The sequence below is a fragment of the Lissotriton vulgaris genome, unplaced genomic scaffold (assembly GCF_964263255.1).
Source record: "Lissotriton vulgaris unplaced genomic scaffold, aLisVul1.2 SCAFFOLD_485, whole genome shotgun sequence".
Classification (NCBI taxonomy): Eukaryota; Metazoa; Chordata; class Amphibia; order Caudata; family Salamandridae; genus Lissotriton; species Lissotriton vulgaris.
In genome coordinates this window covers 222,084-244,365 of record NW_028244829.1, presented here as the reverse complement: position 1 = coordinate 244,365, position 22,282 = coordinate 222,084, and the positions used below count along the sequence as shown (strand labels likewise).

Here is a 22,282-nt window from a genome sequence, read left to right as displayed (position 1 = left end):
AACAAAGCAATGGTCTTTTAAAGACGTGTGAAGTACTGGGGCGGCTGTGTGTGCGCAGGGAAGCTGTTAGCCCGGGCTGCCACACAGGAGGGGGGGGGGTGCATGCACTGCAAGCAACCTGCCAGGCCAGTGCACAAAACTTGCATCACTCTCTCTCTGCCTGCCATTGCGCTCCGTGCATCTGAAAGTTTAAAAAAACACGTGCAGTGCATTTACGTTTCAAATGTCCGATCCTGCAGCAGCCACTCCCAAAGCCCATACATGCCGTTAACCCGATTCAATGCCCCATTCTCCCGATTTTTTTTTTTAATTCTCCCACTTTGCTCTTCTGAAATGTTGGCATGTATGCAAATGTGTGCAATTTCTGATATTATTGTTTCCCTCCTCTTCATTGCTTAATTTTGCTCACGAGACAGTGTCACTCATAGTCATTGAAATGTCACTCATAATTACTCTAAAATTATTAAAATGTCACACATAGCAATCTGAAACCTTGGCAGGTATGAATACAGGATTCGTTAGTGGTGGTGTATTTTGCTCCTTTTCAGCAAATTTCAGAGCTCTTACATTATGCAGCGCCAGGGGCGGAGTGCTCTTTTCATTGTTTTCCTTTACATGCTTGTGTTTGTAGTTTTGTTACACTATAGATACTAGTGATGAGCAGCTGAGCTGCAAAACAAAACTACAAACACAAGCATGTAAAGGAAAACAATGAAAAGAGCACTCCGCCCCTGGCGCTGCATAATGTAAGAGCTCTGAAATTTGCTGAAAAGGAGCAAAATACACCACCACTAACGAATCCTGTAATATAGTTATACCTTGCACGGGGTATGAGTAATTCTAGGTTGAAGAGTGCTGTTGTTGTCGTCTCTTTTCAGTGTCTATTGCCACTGTGAACATGTTGTCCTATTTTTGTGTTGGTGACCTGTCCCGCGTCTTGGTTTTGAATATCTAGAAGAAACGAACTTGCTCAGTTCGGTGTTCCAGAGATTCAATGTGTTCCCGCTGCGACACACAGGTGGGATGTGGTTAACTTAGAAAACTTTTGTCTCGAAAGAGCACCGAAACACACAGAGCAAAAGCGTCTAAATTAACGTCCAATGAGAAGCCGGTATGCGAGCCAACCAGACGCCGTCGTCACGTGATCCCTCAACCCTTACTGTTTATCAATGGGGAGTGAAGTGTAGCTGGTGGGTCGGCGGCGTTCACTGCCTTATTTCCCAGGATGAGCCATGACTTTCGCCAGGCAGAGTCTGGCACGCAGGTGAGTTTACAGAAGGGAGTGGACATGAACATTGAAAGCTGCGTTGGTCGCAGCAACCATTGCCCACCCGTGACACTTTTTGTGTGCCGCAACATTGCCAAGTGTAACTAATGTCTGTACAGAATGTTTAGTGTTGTTAAGTTAAGATCTCAGACATTGCAGGAAATCCATCTGTAGTGCAGCAGTTATATAGCGCTTGCATCCGTCACAGCAGCTCTTCCACCCTCAGATAGACGCGCAGTTGATGGTCTTAAATATGCTGGCAACATTGATCAGCTTTACAGGTCTCTTTGTAGTATGACCTAAATCTACTTTAAGTGGTTACTGCAATAGGTTATATATTCCTTTAATGATAACCAACTCAACTCAACTCAAGCTATCGATGCCTGCATCTGCATTGTTAGATTAGTAGTACACTGTATTCTGAGTTGTTTCTATTACTACACCACACCTCCCAGAGTAAAATCTTTGATTTATCTGACACCCCGCAGATCGAGTCCTAAAGAGGTGTACTTCATGCTCAGTGTTTAGTCCTTTGATAGGCACAGCACCAGGACATGAGCAGTCAAAGGATTCGATTAAAGCAGTTGGGGCCCAGTTATGACATATTGTGTATTGAGAGCGAGGCTGCTGCCTCTATACTCTTTTATGTTAATTTGATGATGAATATTAAATAGAACAAGCATTTGCAATGCAATAGGTCTCGCATTAGGAAAGTTTGAGCTATTGGTATTGTAAATGACAATTTTTTTAATGTGTTGCTTTTGAAAATAGCGAAATTAATAGCTTTGTCATTTACAATGCCAATAGTTTTAGCTTTCGTAAATGTGACACCTAGAGCATTTGTAATGCAATATGTGTTGTATTTACGTGACTTAGATGTATTGATATTACAAATAACAATGGCTTTGAATTTTTTAAAAATAATTAATACTTAAATAAAAGCTATTGTCATTTATAATGGCAATAGCTTAAACTTTTGTAAATAACTTTTGTGAAGATTATATTCAGTGTATTTTATTGTGACGAAAATCCAAGAACAGAAGTGAAATATTAACATCTTTTTGTGACATTTGTAATAAAGCTTGAAACATTGAGAGAACATATTTGAACCAGCTGTTGTTGAATGGTTGCACAGATTGATGCTGTGGTGGCGACGAGTGATGCTGTGGCGTTCAGTGATGCTGTGGTAGCGCATAGTGATGTTGTGGTGCCCCTGAGTGATGCTGTGGTGGTGCTGAGTGATGCTGTGGTGATGCGATAGATAGATAGATAAAGTAAGTGCGATAGGTAGTGGGAGGGCAATAGATAGATAGAGGGAGAGCGATAGATAGAGGGAGAGCGATAGATAGAGGGAGAGCGATAGATAGAGGGAGGGCGATAGATGGAGGGAGGGCGATAGATGGAGGGAGGGCGATAGATGGAGGGAGGGCGATAGATAGGTAGAGGGAGGGCGATAGGGAGGGCGATAGATAGGTAGAGGGAGGGCGATAGAGGGAGGGCGATAGAGGGAGGGCGATAGATAGATAGAGGGAGGGCGATAGATGGATGGAGTGAGGGCTATAGATGAAGTGAGGGCGCTAGCGTGAGGGCGATGGATAGAGTGAGGGCGATGGATAGAGTGAGGGCGATGGATAGAGTGAGGGCGATGGATAGAGTGAGGGCGATGGATAGAGTGAGGGCGATGGATAGAGTGAGGGCGATAGATAGAGGGAGAGCGATAGATAGAGGGAGAGCGATAGATAGAGGGAGGGCGATAGGTAGAGGGAGGGCGATAGATGGAGGGAGGGCGATAGATGGAGGGAGGGCGATAGATGGAGGGAGGGCGATAGATGGAGGGAGGGCGATAGATAGGTAGAGGGAGGGCGATAGGTAGAGGGAGGGCGATAGGGAGGGCGATAGATAGGTAGAGGGAGGGCGATAGATGGATGGAGTGAGGGTTATAGATGAAGTGAGGGCGCTAGCGTGAGGGCGATGGATAGAGTGAGGGCGATGGATAGAGTGAGGGCGATGGATAGAGTGAGGGCGATGGATAGAGTGAGGGCGATGGATAGAGTGAGGGCGATGGATAGAGTGAGGGCGATAGATAGAGTGAGGGCGATAGAGTGAGGGCGATAGATAGAGTGAGAGCTATAGATAGAGTGATGGCGATAGAGTGAGGGCGACTGATAGAGTGAGGGTGATAGATAGATAGAGTGAGGTGGCCTCGTGGTGGTGGTGGATGTGGTGGACATGGTGGTGGTGTATGTGGTGGTGGTGGACATGGTGGTGGTGATGGACGTAGTGGTGGTGGATGTGATGGATGTGGTGGAGGTGGTGGTGGGTGTGTTGGTGGACGCGGGGTGGTGGTGGTGGCGGAAGTGGACGTGGCGGAAGTGGACGTGGCGCTGGTGGACTTGGCGCTGGTGGACGTGGCGCTAGATGTGGTGGTGGTGGTGGATGTAGTGGTGGTGGACTTGGTGGAAGTGAATGTGGTGGTGGTGGAGGTAGACCTGGTGGTGGACGTGGTAGTGGCCTTGTGGCGGTGGTGGTGGACATGGTGGTGGGGGTGGATTTGGTGGACATGGTGGTGGTGGACGTGGTGGTGGTGGTGGAGGTGGGTGTGGCCCGGTGATTTGGCAGCCTGTAGAAAGAAATCATAGGTGCTCACTCATCGGCATCTTCACGATAGGGCACGGGCCCAACCTTTGAGTGCAGTCGCTCCCTGAAGACCAGCTCCCCATATTATATGAACATGTTGGACGATTGTTCCAATCCCTGGTTTAATGTTTTGGATGTCCAGTAGCCCACCTACAATTGTCCAGAGGGTCTACGAACAATTTGAGATATCCTGATAATACAATGTCCTACTTAAAGCAATGCTCTGAAGATTCCACTCCGGCTCTTGTTACAATTGAGCTCTGATGATTATCCTGTTGTTTTAAGAGATCAAAAAGCTGTTGACTACAAAAGTGGACATGCTGTATTATAATGTATTATTGTTTTTTTTGGGGGTGTAACTTCACAATTAGTAATACACATATGTATGTACATTATACATGTGTATCACACTTTGCACGAACAGGGAGCATGATTGAGTTGGGTAACAATAATCATCTGTTATTCAACGCGAAGATACCCTTTTGGGTGAAAGTGCACTTTACAAATACACGTTACGTTTTATGGAGGCAACTGGAAAAGAAAAAACTGACGATTTACGCAGAATCCAGACGAGTTACTAAAATCTATATCAGTTCAGACTCTGTGGCTTCCATGTGTAGTTAAAGTGTGCTGCAGAGTAAAGCACAAGAGAAGCATTTCCCGTCACTCTGTTAAAACTAGAATGTAATGCTGACAGGCGCTGCCTCACACCTAAGACTGGTTCTATGACTGTAAGAGAGAAATGCAGCTCAGTTGGTTGCACCACTAAAGATGAGATGTAGGCGTGACTTGCGGGCAACGTATATAACTCACACAGATCCTAAAACTCATTTAATCATCTGAGAAAGATAAGTGAATAAATATCAGGCGGCTGGGTAATAATAACATATAAATGCAGAAATAACCCCCATAGTGGTCAAGCTTTCACAAATTATTATGATGAGATTAATGGTGACTGGAACGTACATAAAAAGGTCTCAAGGGTAGTGTAATAGGGGGCATATTTATAAACGCTCTTTTAGTCTATTTGATGTCACTCAAAGCCCTAGCAAAGCAAAAGGGAACTTTTGAGAATTTATTTGATTTGCTAAGGATTTGTAGATTATTTCTCACTCAGCAGTCACTTCTCAATGTGCACCAGCAAATAACTTTCAAGTGTGTTTTGCTCGGTGAAAAGGGTCGCCATGAAATTTTACATGAGTTCAGGTGAAGAGGGTTCTCAATAGGAAAATGATTTTCTCCATGGAGGAAGAAAGCAGTGCACGTGCACCGTTCAACCTGACAATAAATGGAATAATACTGCAGAGTGCAAAATGCACGTGCTTTATGGGGGAGGGTTTGCAGACCTTCTCCTGGAAAAATATGACCGGAGAGATATGCTGGACCTGGGTCTGAAAAATAGATTTGCAATTCTCAAAGAAATCATAAATCTTAGACATTTCTATACTATTAGGACAGGATTTACTAAAGATTTCTATATTAAGACCGATTTGAGCCAGGAAAATCCAGAATAGATGACCCTGATACATGAAGGTTTTTTTCGGGGCACAAGACGATTCAAAGATTGTCGTTTATGGCTTCAGCTTGTCTTAACACATTAGTTACGATAAAACTATAGTCAATCAGAAGACGGAGAATTACCATTTTCTTTTTGAATCAGGCTCAAAAAAAGCTCATAAGATGCTGCTTTTTTTGTGCAAAATTGGAATGAATACTTTTTGGGATTTCCTAACTGCACGTCCTGAGAGATGACGTGCAGCTTTGGTCAGCAAAGTCACCGACCTCCCAACAGAAACAGATCGATTGACTTTGTCATACCATTAGATGGCGCTAGAGCCGCTGTGTTTAGATTTTTTGTTCCCTGAGGGGTGAGGTTTTTGTATACCTAGAAGAGAGTATGTATATAATACCCAGACCCTGCGCTAGCTTCTGTTAGGCTTATGTGAGTGTCACTGTGAAGCTTGGCAATGAACATTGTGACACTGGGTGAAAACTGAGGGAGCGCTTTTGAGGTTATTTCACGCAAAGGGAACAAGCAAAGTAGTAAAGTGAGGGCTTCCGATGCCAAATGGTGATCACTTTCGTGGCTGCTTTGATGTTCTCCGTGGCCGCACGGCTCACTGAGAACATCAAAGCGGCAGCGAAATTACTCCCAAAGCCTGCAGGCGGATAAATGGTGCGCGCGCCCAGCGCTCATGCACTGTACCCGATCCGCCTGCAGACTTTGGGAGCATTTTTGAAAGCCCCACTAAATATCTCGCCAACAAGTATTGCTAAAGCAAGGCCTTAGGCTCGACCTAAAAACTGGTGAGTTCTGGAAATTTTAGCGGTTATTGTGGAAAAGAGTTACCACAAACAAAAGGGACAGGGACTTGGGATGTCCAGCATACAGGCTCCTAGTAGTTATGTCAAGAACACAGGTATGCAGTTCCTAAAGGGGCGTGGAAGGGAAGAGAGGAAGAGGAAGGGGAATTGGATGTAGGGTGTTCCTGGTCTAGAATGGGGACTATCGATGGAATAGCTCCAATAAGAGGTAAGGGCCCTCACACACCCCAAAGGTTGTCATGATTCATCAAAGGGCAGCTCTTCGTTGGGCCGGTGCTGCAATGCCCAACGGGGCTTTTTGCCAGAGGTCTTCTCTGATTGCCGACGTGAAGATAAAGAGTGATGTGGGGGTGTATGTGTAGTGAGTAGAAGTGGGCAATAAAAAGTGCAAGTTAAAAATAGCTAGAGGATTCCAAAACTAATATTATTCACTAAAGGTCCTCAGATCTACTGTTGATGCGAGTTGATATCCTTAATCTTTTATGTATCACCTCTAACCTAGAACATAATTGGTCAAATAATTCGACCCTCCATGTAACATACCCTCCCCCATACACCCCCCTTCAGATAGTATTGCCAACACACAAACTCAACTTAGATGGACATGCAAACCAATTCTAGACCATTCCATCGGACTCAACAGATTGGTTGGACAACTATCGTACAATGATATCCTCTCCCTTCTTGTATCTTATAACCCCACCCCAACAGATCATGTTATGCCATCAGAAATTATTCAAACTATTATCCCCCGTCGCCTAGGAAACCCCACCCTAAATCCAGATTCATTATTAAAACTAACCTCAAACTAAACTAGTCCCTATCCCACACTCTTCTACTACTGTTACCACTACCTACTTACATGCTCACTACTGAACTGCCGGTCAGCAGTGAAACATACTGCCGAAATATTGGACCTTATACGCAACCTGGACCTTGACCTCCTAATTCTCACGAAACCTAGTTAAAAAAATCCTCAGCCACTATTCTAGACATCCTAGTTCCACCCAGCTATGACATCATCCATCAGGAATGGGCAAACCGACATGGGGGTGGACTAGCTTGTATATATTTCGGCCTAACCTATCAATAAAATAGTCACCTATTATACCAATATTCTCCTGCGAAACTCTGAGGATTAGATCTCAACCAAAGACAACGCTACTCGCCCTCTGCATTCGAATTACCGCCCTCCGGACATAAGCATATTTCCTTTGAACAAATCGAGGAGATCTTATCTACCAAGAGTGACCACGCTATAACCAGATATTCCAAGGTGATTTCGAAATTCACTGGAACGTCACACAAGATCCGCTAGTGAACTGTTTCAAGGCCTTTCTCCATGACCTCAACATGATCCGAGCCAGCAACAGACCTACTCGCATTAAAGGGGCTATGTTAGACTTAATCATTGCCAAGGAGAATACAATCCTAATTAACTATTTTTCACCCTGCAACCGGACCAACCACCTCTGCATCACTTTCTCCATTTCTGAAAAGGCAACCATCCTCAAAGGTCAACCAGTGAAAACTAAACAGGCACCCATAACATCAATCCTGACACGTTAGCCACCATTAGCCACAATTTATTGTCCCCTCCCAACGACATGGCTGACACACAATACCTCACTGAGCACTAGGCTCTATGTCCAACATCCCGGACTCTATTGCCCCCAAACCATTGTCATGTTCATTAGGCTAGTCATGTCATGTATGCCCCTTTTCACATACATTGTCACATCCGCACAAAAAAAAGGTTCGTAGGGGTGACCTTTTACCTAGTAGTTAGCCCTGTCTCTTCGTAAACAGGCTCTTAGTATACTTTCAAAATAATGCTGTACCTGACATACATAAACATGTCCCCAGGCTCAGCATAATTATTCTGTATAAGGGTCACCACTTTTTTCATCCTTGGCCAACAGTCCGCTGTGCATGATCTAATTTAGGATTGTTTTCAAAACATTTAGAATTGTTCTCAAAACATTTAGGACTGTTTTATAAAACATATCGATTCTAGAAGAAACCCTGGAGTGTCCACTCTGGTATATAAGACCCTTATTCCCCCCTGCAATTTAGAGGAGAATTCCTTCCAAGCTGACACGGGGTCCTGCATGCTGAATCTTCTACGTGCAGCGGTCTGAAATCCCTTGTGGGGTGTCCTCCTCAGAGCAGAGATGTGATCCACTGTTCTCCACCATCATGTGAGGGGGTTTGAGTTTCCCTAGGGGATTCTTGGCTTCATACACCTATGCACATGTACATGCTACACCTACATATCTAAGCTAGGTACATTTAGGTAACATTACGTAGGGTGTGCATTATAGGAGTATGCAAATGCTACTGTTTTATCTGAACTGTATATGTTCATTTTCTTAGCTTTAGGGTAGAAATATATCTACTGTTTACCATATTAGCACTTATTTATTTATTTATTTATTTGAAAGTTTTATATAGCGCGAACAGGATCTTTGCAGATATCAGAGCGCTTTACACGGCTGGGAATGCCAGCAAGAGATTGGTGTTACATATAGGTAGAACAGCACATCAATAATATAAATATAACAGTTAAATGTGTGCATAGATAGTCAGTAGCATCGATAATACAGGTGAGATACATAGTCATAAAGTTCGAACAGCGATTTAAATGTGTGCGTAGATAGTAGTAGCAACGATAATTCAGGTGAAATACATAATCATACATGTTCATACATGCATAGAGTTCGAGCAAAGTAATACAGGTCGGAGTAGGGTCTTTCCAAAACAACGTTAATCGGTCAAGTGTATTTGGCCATAAAAATAGCTTTTACTTCTTTCTTAAAGAGAGTGAAGGAGGAGATGAGCCTGGTTTCAGGGGGGAGTGAGTTCCAGATCTTGGGTGCCATTCCTGAGAAAGAGCGTTTATGTGTTTTTACCTTCCGGAATCTTCGAGGTTTTAGCAGAAGATTGTCTGTGCCTCTAGTGATTCTAGAGCCGCCAGAGATTGACAGCTTCTGAGTGAGGTATCTGGGAGAGCTCAGGTGTAGAGCCTTGTGTGTCATGCAGGCGATTTTCAGATGTATTCTGGCTTCAAAAGGCAGCCAGTCCAGTGTTTTCAAATCAGGGGTGATGTGCGAGTGTTTTTTTGATCCAGTGATGAGTCTGGCTGCAGCGTTTAGAGAGGCTCTTAGGGGTGCAGTGCTGGTTAATGGGAGACCGCAAAGGGCGGTGCTGCTGTATTCAATTCGAGGGATTACTAGAGCTTGTACTGCAGTTTGGAAGTCTTTGGCTGGCAGGAAGGGTTTAAGCTTCCTCAGTGTATTGATTTGGAAGTTCGCTCCCTTAGTAGCCTTGCTGATATGATGTTGCATGTTAAGGTTGGAGTCGAGGGTTATGCCTAAAGATTTCGCTGAGTCCACTATGATGGGTTGGACATTGAGTGCAGTTAACTGTTTAAGCCAGGTTTGCGTGATGGGGATCTTGGTGGGGGGTGTGATCAGCAGGAATTCTGTTGAGTTTGAGATGATTATCAGCAAGCCAGGATTGGGTGCTTCTGATCGTAGAGTTCAGTAGTAAAATGTCGTTGGGGGATTGTACTTTGAGATATAGTTGGGTGTCATCTGCGTACATGTGAAAGAGTACATTGGATGCTTGGAGCAAGGTGGTGAAAGGTTCCATAACTAGGTTGAGCAGCGTTGGTGATAGGTAAGATCCTTGTGGGACGCCTAACGACACAGGTATTGGAGAGGACATCCGGTTGTTACTCTTGAATTTCTGCGACCTGTTGTGTAAAAAGGAGGTGAACCACTTGAGAACAGTCCCAGAAAGACCCATTCTTGTGCTCAGAAGCTCGAGTAACTTCTCGTGTTTGACAGTGTCGAATGCCGAAGAGAGATCAAGCAGGATGAGGAGGCAGGTATCACCTTGATCTAGAATTTGAAGGGCGTCGTCAATGTGCGTCATAGCTGTTTCAGTGCTGTGTCCTGCTCGGAAACCTGATTGATGCGGGTTGAGGAGATCAAACAAGTCGATATGTTTAGTCAGTTGTAGTTGAGCGCATTTTTCCAGTAATTTGGCGAGAGTGGGAATATTGGTAATGGGACGGTAGTTGTTTAAGTCGGATGGGTCGGCAGTAGGTTTCTTTAGCAAAGGTGTGACTTGTCCAATTTTGAGGGAGTCAGGGAAAGTTCCTTCTTGGAGCGAGCTGTTGATGATTTTAGTCCAGAGGGGAAGGAGCAGTGGGATGAAATCTTTGACAGCGTTGGCAGGGAGGGGATCCGAGAGGTGATTGGAAGGTTTCAAGGTGCTGAGCAGTTTGCCTATTTCTTCTTCGAAGTAGGTTTCAAAGGTTGACCAAGTTGCATTGTTTTTAGGTTCGGTGGGTGTTATGCAATTGAGAGTGCTGTGGAGTCTTGCATCCGCGCGGAGGTCATTCTTTATGTTGTCAGTTTTTTGGGTAAAGAAAGTGGCGAAGTCATCACATGAGGGTGCTTCGTGTAAGGTACTGACAGGTTGGGGTTGTTCCTTGGCTTGTGTTCTGATTAACTCAAACAGTTTTCTAGGGCGATTTTTTGCTTGGTCAAGCTGGAGGCTGAAAAAGTTTGCTTTCGAGCGCTTTATTTTCCTGAAGTAGGCGTTTCTCTTTGTCTTCAGGGTTTTTAGGTGTAGTGCAGAGGGAGCTGTCCTCCAGGTGCGCTCTGCCAGTCTCATGGCTCGTCTATCTTCATTGAGACTCCCGTCGTACCATGGTTTGGAGATTTTAGCGGGGACTCTTTTTAGCTGCATGGGAGCAGCCTCATTAATTATTGAGGTCATTGCGCTAAGATAGTGGTCAGTCAGAGATTGGACATCTGTAACGCCAGTGGGGGGGAGTAGGAGGTCGCGACTGTTCTGAGGTAAGGATAATGGGTTGAGTCTTTTCAGGTCTCTTTTCCAGACTTTAGGTCTGGTGGGTTGAACAGAGTTGAGTTTGAGTTTTTCATTGATGTGAAATGTAACAATATGATGGTCTGACCAGTCACAGCGTTGAATAGCCTCAAGTTGAACAGCGCCCTCTTTGGCGATGATAAGGTCGAGGATAGAGCCTTTCTCGTGGGTCGGGCTGTTGCATAGTTGTGTGAGGTCCAGGGCGCTGAGGAAGCTTTTAAGACTATTTACCACCGCATCGTTAAGATCGTTCCAATGGAGGTTGAAGTCGCCCAGGTATATTTGGGTGAGCTGTCGTCCTGCGTTGGATGAAATCAGGTCCATCATTTGCTGGGCGAAGATGAGGTGGTCTCTTGGAGGGTGGTAAATGCTATGGAGAGAGCATATCGGTTTGCCATCACTGATGACATCGAGGCAGATGTATTCGTAGGAGGTTGGAGAGGGTAGGGACGGCACGGGGACTTTCAGAACAGAAAGGCTGTTCCTGTATATGCATGCGATACCGCCACCTATCTTGCCAGACCTGTCAAGCCTAATGATGTGGTAGTTAGGGGGGACCAGAATGTCCATTATAGGTGTAGAGGATTCTGTTAACCATGTTTCAGTCAGGATGATTAGGTCGAGGTCCAATCTGAGGATGAGATCAGCGATGGCGGCGGAGTGTTTAGAAGCCGATCTGCAGTTTATGAGAGTGCATTTGAGACGGGGTGTGTCTGGAGAGGAAGAGGGTGCTAGAGAGAGGGGGACTTTTCTAAGGTTATTTGGGACGGATATTCTGTTGTTAAGGGTGGAGGATCTACGGGGGTTTGAGTGTATTGTGGGGATGGGGAGGTGCGGAGCCGTTGTGAGGTTTAGGGGAGCTTGGTCGTAGGAGCGGAGGAGGGAGAGAGTGTCAAGGTCCGAGTGGGGGTTGCATGTACGAAGGGGGCGGTTGTTGCGATTGTGGGCGGGGATCGCGGTCCAGTGAGTGTGGCGGTTGTGCTTGTTGCGATTGTGGGCATGGATCGCGGTCTGGTGCGTGGGACATGGCTTAGGAGCGTCGTCGGGACGGGAGGGGAGCATGTTGAGAGGGGAGGTGGTGGTGAGTGAGGCGGGTCTAGGGGGTGTGGTGATCAGCTCTTTGATGATGTGCATGTCTTCCTTGATGGTGTGAATTTCTTCTTTGAGTTGTAGGAGGAAGGACATAATCTTGTCTAGCGTTGGGTCAGTATTAGTGCTGGGGGTGGAAGTCATGGTTGGGTGGCTGACCTGGGACTTAGCGTGCGGGTGGGGGGGAGGGTTAGTGTTCATGCAGGGCTCCGTGTTGTCGTCGTGCGGGTTGGTGTTAGGGAGAGAGGATAGGGGGGCGATGGGAGTGGATGAAGTATGAAGGAGATTGGGGGCGTGGAGGCGGGGATTCATGGCAGGCGGAGAGAGCGGGGCGGAAGTGGAGTGTATGATGGTGGTGAAAGGGGAGCCTGAAGGGGAGTAGGGGCTGAGAGTGGGGGGGGAGAAGAGGTTGGAGATGGTCCTGTCGTGGGGCGGGGGAGATACGATAGTAGATGTGGTGTGCTCTGTATGGTTAGTTAGCGTGTGGAAGTGGGGGCTGAGAGAGGGGGGGAACAGGGTGTGGGATTTGTCGCTATGTGTGTCGATCTGGTGCTGAACTAGGTTAGAGGGGTTGTGGGCGGGATCTATGATGTCAGGGGGGAGAGGATGGGTGGGAGTATTATGAGTGGGTGTCACCGGGGTGGGAGTGTGGGGTCGGCTGATGTGTGATGGGAGGTTATTTATGTCTGTGATTGCGGAATGTGGGTTGATTGCAGCAGGTGGGTGAGTGGCTGTTGTGTTGGGGGAGGAGGTGAGGTGTATGTCGTTCTGGTGCTGAGCTAGGTAAGAAGAGTTGTCGGTGGGGGCTGTGAGGTCTAGTGTGATAATACTGGAGGGGATGTGAGTGGGGGTCCGATGGTTGGGGAGGTTCTCTTTGAAAGTGGGGAACAGGTTGTCTAGTAGTTCCAGGTTCCTGTCTGTGGATTGAATTAGGACAATCCCGTTATTGTAGATAGTAATAGTGGTTCTGCCTAGGAAGAGTTGGGAGGGTGTGATGGAGAGAGTGAAGCAGTGAGCGGATTTCCTGGTGGTGGAGACAGTGAGTAGTGTGAGGAACATTTTTCTCCATTGAGCTCTGCGAGAGGTGTGGAAGATGATATCGATGTTAAGGGATCCATTGACTGGTGAGAAGTAGGTGTCGACAAAGGGGATTTCAGGGTGAGACCTCAGGAAGTTGTGTTTAAAGCGTTTAGCGGCTTTTTTGGTGAATGCGGATGGGTAGATGATTTTAAATGTGTGCCTGCCGATGGGCTCCATGCTAGGATGGCGTTATATGTGTAGGTGAGTGTGGCGGTGAGGTGGGTGTGGGAGGGTAGATGAAAGTGCGACACACAGTGAACACTAATGAGTGAAGAAATATGAGGTAGCGGATGGTACAGCTTAAATAATGTAGCGAAATATGAGGTAGCGGACGGTTCAGCTTAAATAATGTTGCGAAATATACAAGAATATAGAAGTATGAGTGGTGTCAAACGGTACATAACGAGCAATATTAATACTAGTTATTCACCAGAACAATTTGAGGTAGTGCTAGGTACATTGACAGTGAAGAAGAGTGAGAAATGTGCAAGTTTACAATAAACGAAAATGTACACAATACAGTATATGCGTCAAAAATCTGAATCAAAGAATCGAAGGTGACATTAGTTAGTAAACAAACATAAATGGGGTCGCACTCTGAGCGTTATTATGTTCAGAATATAGGTGGAATTATAATACTGCAATATTAGGCAGACATTCATTCATATATGAGGTAGTAATCTGCATTGCAGATGTTCAGCATATAGGTAGGATTATACTGCTGCAATAATAGGCATGTATGAGGTAGCAATCACAAGCAGTGCATTACAACGCTTTAAAATACAGGTAGGGGAATAATAGTTTCATATATGAGGTAGCAATGTGCATTAACACTGTTCAAAATATAGGTAGAATTAAAGTACCACTTGCGATTTCTTTCGTATGCTTCTGTCTCCTAATTGTTGCAGCAAATATGTTTTACACAAGACTGTTGCTGGACCAATAAATACTTATTGAAATGTCCTATTCGCCATCCTGTGTACTTTCTGAGAGTAAGCAAGCACAAGTGACTGAGCGAAAAGTACTGTACTGTTTTCCACAATCCCTGAGGAATCAGGGTTGTCATGTTTGGTGGTTGCCAGAATTACCTACACCACTGTAAGATACAGGGGGGTAGTAGTGGCACTGTAGAGCTAGCTGGTCTTATGGGCGACATAACCCGTGTGGGTGTCTGGAGTCAGTTTAGACACCAAGCCCTCAGTTTAGGTCATCCAAAATGCACAGGTCTTGGGGATTCCTATGAGCTACACGACACCATTCGAGAGAGTCCCAATAAGAAGATATAGCCCCTGGTTTAACTGTAGCCTCAATGAGGAACGCCCGCCCTTAAACTTTGCAGAAATAGCATGGAGACTGACTCCCCCTGACGAACCTTAAACTTCTGTGGCAAAAACGGAGCACTTACAGTTGTCTCATCAGAAGCTCCAAATCATTTTATTTCCATCAGCAGCTTGACACGGCCATCAACCAACCCCAAAGAACTCTTTGAAGTGGTTAAATGGAAAACGCAATTCCTCCATATCAGACATATAATTTTCAACTAATTGTAAAACATTTGCCACCTCCTTTTTTGAGAAAAGTAAGTTATATGGCGTTCATCTCCGAAATGCTGTGCATCTCTTGCCGATTGAAGCTCCTTCACATCACACTGTCATATCTCATAAAGATTGCCCTGGTAGCCATCTCCTCAAACTTAAAAACAATGCCTCTTGGTCCATTTTTCAGACATTTGATGAAACTGACACCTTAAAGCTATTGACTTCCATGAAGTACTCCACCCCCTTCAATGATCCGGTCCCCTCCAAATTTATGAAGCAGGATTATCAACGTCTCTCTAACAAAAGGCTTAATTCCCGACTATCTAAAAAGTGCCCAAATCACCCCTATCTTTAAAAAAGCCAGACGCCGAGCTCAACAATTACTGCCTCATATCTAGTATCCCTACTTTAGACAAGCTTTTGGAAAAATGGGTTCATCAGCAACTCTGCAATCACATTGATCAATATCAACTCCTCAACCACTGCCAATCTGGTTTCAGACCGGGTCACAGTACTGAAACTGCAATGGTCCACATTGTTGGTGATGCTTTACGCTTACTCGATCCAAAACAAATCCTGTTTTTTTTTTGTTATTTTTTTTGCCTACTTGACCTATTAGCAGCGTTTGACACGTTCAAACATGAGATTCTCTTGAACCGCTTAGAACACAGGATGGGTCTTTCTGGTACTGTCTTAAAATGGTTCTCAGTCCTACAAAACAGGTCTCAAAGAGTCCTAATCAATCACACCCTATCCGACCAGATGCCAGCCAAAATCGGCGTACCCTGGGATTGTACACTTCCCCACCCTGTTTAACATGTACCTGGACCCCCTGACCGAAATCCTTAAACTCTGTTACATCTTCTACCATATGTATGCTGATGATATGCAACTTTACATGAAAATTGCCGCTCCTGAAGACATCACACCCTCAATAACATCCTTATCAAAACTCCATATTGGCTAATATGCAACCATCTCAAACTTAACGCCCTCTAATCCGAATTCCTAATAATCTCGCCAACTCTAACATCAAAGACTGGCTCCCACTTCTCACAGCCTTAAACTGTACCCCGCATATCATTGAATCTGTAAAATCCCTAGCATAACGCTGGATAAACCTCTCCATGCAGAACCACATAAGCACCGCCAGATGTATGTCAGTACAACGCGGTTGTTTTCAACGCGGTACTTGACATCGCAGATTTTACAACGCAAGTTGTTACAACGAGGGTGCGGATTTCGGAATCTTATAATTTTATATTCCAACACCAGTCCCCATAACAGTAGGGAAGGTGTTGGAATATAAAATTACAAGATTCCTTATCCCACAGCGCCATCCAGCGTAAGTCGTAGTAACGACTTGCGTTGTAAAAGACGCATCGTAACAGCACTGCGGGGTAACATCCGCGCTGTAACGGATGTTCCCCGCACCGCCACTAGAGGGGCCAATTACCAACTAAATGCATTAAGGAAACTAAAGCTCTTCCTGCCCATTCCAAATCTCAAAATAGTGGTTCAAACACTTGAGATCTCCAAACTTGACTATGGTAATGCTACCCTCGTAGCCCTACCGAAAATAAAACTAGCACCTCTGAAGGCTTCCCTGAATGCGACTGCTTGGCTCATCACAGGCACACAAAAAATGATCATATTACCCCTGTCCTTCATTCACTAAACTAGCTACATTATAAGGCTAGAATCCATCTAAAAATCACCTTCATGACACACAAAGCCATTCACCACAATACTCCCCGCTGCCTGGCCCAGAAACTGGTTCCATTTGGCGGGAACATGGCTTCTCGCAGCACAAGCTCTCTACTGTTGAAACTCCCAAAAAAATCAACAAAAAGAAAACTTACAAGCGAACACTCTCAGGAATTGCCCCAAAAATGTGGAACCCTTGTCGACTGGAGACCAGGACCAACGCTTCAATTACCCTATTACAAAAAGAAGTAAAAATTATACTACTGAATAGCCTCCTTCCTCTCTGATGTGATTTACTGTACCACCTTGAATCCATTTGTTTACTGGTATTTTCTTTTATTTTGTCTGACTCGTTCGTTATTTTTATGACTCTTCCAATTTTTCCCCCTGACGATCTTCACTTCAACACAAAATATGGGTATTCTACAGCACATAGCCCAGCTAACCTTGCTTCATGATATCACCATGTGTCTCTTTGTATTAATTTGTGTACTATATCTTATTTTCCATTGTATAGCACTCGGTTATCATCCAGTAACTGTTTATATTACTCCTTGTACATTCAATGCTATTTTACTCTGTACAGCGCTCTGATACCAGAACTGGTCTTGCTCGTGCTATATAAACTTCCATAAATAAAATAGCAATTGACAAGGTAGTTATGGGTCTAGAGAAACAAGTGTAAGATAAATCAATTGTGGTGGTCAGCAAGGTAGATTTGAAGAAAAGTTTTCTCTTATTGATAAAGTTAAGGACTACGATTACTGTGTGAAGATGATAGATTCTGGGACATCATAAACAATGTTATCAAACCATAATGTGAGTGAGGTTTTTACAGAGAGTATGTGAAAACCTTGAAGTCCTGTATATTTCCTCACGAGGGAAAGGAGAAACCAATTTTGTGGTTGTGGGCACTTTAATGGCAGATTCTTAATTCAGTAATCATAGAGCCAGACAAGTGATTAGGGACAAACAGCCAGATTCATCATTGTAAAATCGGCTCGCAAAGGGCCAGATTCTGAGAATCTGGCCCTTTGCGAGCGCAATTTTTGCATTTAGGATTCATCATCCCAAATGCAAAAATCGCAAATTGCGAAATCGCTAAATTGCGAGGAATTGCATTTAAGGAATCTATTTGCAATTCCTTAAATGCAATTCATGAACCATTTTTGAATTGCGAAATCGCTATTTTTGGCCGCTATTTACAGCGAAGTCTGACTTCGTGGTAAATAGCGAAAACTTTGAAAAATGCACTTTAGTTCATTTTTCAAAGTTGTATGTTACACAGACACATGTCCTTTGGACGTGTGTGCGCAACATCAGACTACATTTACATTTCAGGGGTGCTACAGGGTGTCCTTTGGACACCCCTGGCACCCTTGAAATCGCATCCTTATTTGCGATTAGCAGATTGCTAATCGCAAATAAGGAATGACTCCCCATGCATTCCTATGGGCCTCTAGGCCCATAGGAATGCATGGGGAGTCATTCCTTATTTGCGATTAGCAATTTGCTAATCGCAAATAAGGAAGCTGTAGAAATCGCAAATAATATTGCGATTTCTACATGAATTCCGTTTTGCAAGTCATTAATAGCGATTCCTTAATAATCGCTATTAAGGACTCGCAAATCGGGACATTGATGAATCTGGCTGAAAGTGTAGTTGATTACTATAGTCACATCAGCATAACCTACTATAACATTTTGCCTGAACTGCAAAAATTTGGGCTTACAGTTTACAGAATGAGGATCCTGTAGTTGCTTGTGTGCCAAACGGTTCAACGATGACAAGGAAGAAGGATCTCAGATGTGTGGAGTTGAAGTTGAGTTCGTTGGAGAAATTTACCCATTTCATTGTGGTAAGGAAAGTGTTTAATCTGTGGTGAGTAAGAGAGGGGACAGTGGTGCATGCCAGGGCATGCGGTGTGGGGGTAGTAAACTCGGAGATACGGAGGAACGTAATAATTACTTTCCTCTGTTCCGTCATATGTCCGAGTTTACTACCCCTCCCGCCCCGCAGCACGCCCTATGTGAGCCGCCACTGGGAGGGAACACACATATAGCACTACTACTGTCAAACTGGGTGGTAATCTAAGAGAAAACAGGAAAGCCCAACATCCCTAGGACCCAGGAAGCATTCCTTTGATTCATTCCTGCCTCTAGTTACTTCAAAGTGTGAAAGGCACGGTTCTATTCTCTGCATGCTTGAACTTTTCCCTTATAAAGACATTTGAGCCATATGAGCACTGCACCACCTCACTGATCACTTTGATAGCACCCTATTACATTTTTATAACATTTTATGACACTGTTCTATAATAATTGAATGAATGTGCACCTATTTGTTTATAATGTATCTGCTATGGTTTATAGCATCTGTCGTTGATCAGAATTTGTAATTCCCCTCATGTCTAACTGGCATAATTTTCAAATGTTCACATTCTATTGCTAATTGCCCGAAGGAACCACTGAATTCCTGTGACTAGATTAATTGTTTGTGTCTGAATGGACTTCTAGAACCACCTAGGGCTACACAGTGCGTTGCCCCAGTAGTCATTGCACGGAAGTTGTCAGTGAGATAAAACTGTGTACATTTGCCCAATAAATGTATTCTGTGTATGCTGCAGCATGCTACACATTGGTTTTGACCCCTTTCTATCATCATTTGTAATTGGATGACTTTTTTAAATGCCTGATGTTATTTTTTGGTGTAAGAGGATAGTGTTTGGCCTGGTGGCAGCAGCTGCATGTGTTTTTAAATGTAATGTGTATGCTGTTTAAGGGGGGTCGTTGTGACCTGTTTTCCAGGTATGAGATTTATCGAAAGATTGTAAATGGAAAATAAGGGACTCTTGGCATCTTGCAGGAGGAGACCCTTACCATGGAAAATAAGGGGCTCTTGGCATCTTGCAGAAGGAGACACTTATCATTAAGCATGACAAGTGCAAGTCCAGAATGGACCGTATATAGTATTTTGGACAACTGCGTAATAAGAATGGACTGGGGTCAAGGTCGATTAAGGATGAACTGGCATTACAAAACAAGGGCGTATTTTACTCTTATGGGTATAGTAGATTTCTATGCACATGTTTTTGGAGATGTTTGTGGACCAACAATGGGTATTGTGTGGACATAAAAGATAGGCATATTTTTTTGCCTGGTCTGGTACTTGTCATTATAAGTTTGGTGGTGATTACTCTGATAGCAAAATATCCCACTTTAGCAGTAATTTTGATTGAAGCCACTACTTGTTTATTGACTGATGCTAGTACATATGGGCTAGGTGCAGTATTGATACGCAAGAGAAACATAAGAGATTTTGTTGCATTTGTCTTTTGTATGTTGAAAGAGACAGAGCTACTTTACTCAATGATCAAGAATGAAGAGCTAACTTGTTTAGGGGAAGAAGTTCAAGTCCTTCTTGTGAGAAGGAAAGTTTGTGGTTAGTGAAGATCACACACCTTTTTGCATTCAAGGCTCAACTTCACTGCTACAATTGTACTCTTTCAAATTCAGTGGATGTTAGTCATTAGATATTTTGAGGCAGATTCTTTAAGCATGTGCCTTTTTGAAGGAAGAAAGGGCAAAGTTTGTGGATAAGCAAGAACAGGTGAACCAGATCCTTTATGTGGCTATTGTTAGAGAGGAAAGTTAAAAAGGGAAGTCTTCGACAGCTGTGTGAGTCAAGTCATCAGGTTTGTACGTAGTGAGTGGCTTTGGAGGGAAAAAGAAAGAGAAGAGAGTTGGAATGCTTAATTTAATGATGGTGGTTTATTGTGAAAGGTTAAGAGAAGTGCCTTCTGAAGGTCTAGGAGAGAGAGATGCATATCTCACTCATGATGAGCCCTTGGGAATAACTCCAACCAGGCAAACATTTTACTTTGATTTCTGGCAACGGAAAATGGATTGCATAGTATACTATACATGGTAGTCATGAGCAGTCTGAATGTTTGGGCAAAGTACAGAAGTTGTCCACCCAACTTTGGCTTGTTATATCCAGTCTCCTGAAACAGACCGAATTAGCTGTAAGTGTTTGACTAGCAGTGTATTAACAAGCTGTGTTGTGAAATTGTAAGCACAGAGTATTTCAGAGAGAAAATGTGCAGGTATTTCATAGACAAAGGGTCACAGTTAATGTGTGCAACAGGTCAACGTTTCTGACTGTTAATGTTGTGGAACACTCTGTGACTACTGTCTTCCAAAGGCAAATGGAATGAGAGTGTCTGAAGAGGGCTTTTAGATGATATGTAAGGTTTACAGTGGTTATTAGGCATTATTGAAGGAAGCAACTTGAAATGAATATTATGGTATGCGCACTGATAGGGCATGCTAACACTGGTAATATACTTTTAGATATATTGATGGACAGAAAGATTAATACCTGAATGAACCATGGATTGATGGACAGTTCAGAGAAGATTGTCAGTTATGATGTTGGAACCGATTTGCAACATTACAGAAAAATATCCAAACTCTGGTATGATATGGGAGAGGCTGGGTGAATTGTGAGTTTCAAGCTTAGAGTAAGATTCCACATTAGGGGCTCCAAGAGAGGGAATCGCCATTGTCTCTAGATCCCATTAGAGTCATCCAGTTCTTTACAATTCTATGTGAGTGGAAGAAGGACAATTATGAAATGTTATAGACCATGCACGTGTGATGTATGTGAGAAGGGTGAGCAGGTTTTTAAGAAGGTGGATGAGAGTAGTAATTCCATTAAGGTAAGGGTTGTAGATAGGTAAAGAGAGAGTGAGCAGACAATCTGGAGGCCTAGTCACTTCAGATATTTTATTTAGAATGTGAAGTTGTTTGGGGTGGTGCAATTCAGCTTTGTAAATGTACTGAAAAGCAGGCAATTTAATCACAGTATTTGTGGTGTTTGCTTAAGTACAACAACAAGTGTTGGATATTCCCTAGACACACAGGTTTTGTGGCTCCAGTTATCATCAGGATGGTCTTACTCTGAGGTTCACTTTTTGTTTTCCTTTGTAAGGAGGGAGCTGTGTTTACTCTATTGTTTGAGTGGTTTGTCAGCTTTTGAGATTGTATGCTGTCTTCATTATCTCGTATTAATTATTTGTGGTGAAGCGTGGTGGAACTCCTGGCTTCTAGCTGCTTGAGGTGTTGGTGCAAGAAAGAGTGACTAAAGAATAGTAACTAGCTCAGCAGATGAGTGTGCACTTTGGAGCCCCTGATAGTGCGCTTATATGTACGTAACATATCTTGAAAAATGTTCATAATTGAACCAGTGTCAATCAAATCATCTCATCTACCCCTTTCACCATTTCCTACATACAAGATAGTAATCTGTGTATACTTCCACTGTGATTCCAACATCACCTAGATGCCATTACTTCCTGTGCAACAGCATCAATGACTTGCTAAGATTACTATAAATTCTGTAGTTTTAATGCTTACCGGGGGCGGGGGGGGGGGTGTCTATTGCTAGGTTAAATCTTCCATCACTGTAGTGCGTGGTGCCCCTCCCCCGCCCTGCAGGTCAGAGAATGTTTCTTAAATGTTACTGTTTGATCATTCAGACAGGTTCACTCTTTTGCCTGACCGCACCAACACATTCAGAGTTCTTTATTGGTGCATCCTTTTCACCAATATTTTACAAAATAGATATAATAGCAAAGAAGGTCATTTTAATGTATTTCTTACAAAATAAATCAATACTGTACCCCCATTTAATCATTACTCCTACCCGGGGAACACACTGAATCATTATTGAAAT

The 22,282-nt window shown here is 43.8% G+C and overlaps 1 protein-coding gene across 1 annotated transcript in view; it reads left to right on the top strand.

The window, feature by feature from the left end:
- Window positions 1–985: 985 nt before the first annotated feature.
- XRCC2 (X-ray repair cross complementing 2) overlaps window positions 986–22,282 on the top strand; it is a 114,464-nt gene continuing 93,167 nt past the window's right edge. Inside the window, exon 1 of the mRNA XM_086948941.1 lies at window positions 986–1,264. Coding sequence (XP_086805067.1) covers window positions 1,226–1,264 — 39 coding nt within the window. The 5' untranslated portion in view covers window positions 986–1,225. The remainder of the gene's footprint in view (window positions 1,265–22,282) is intronic.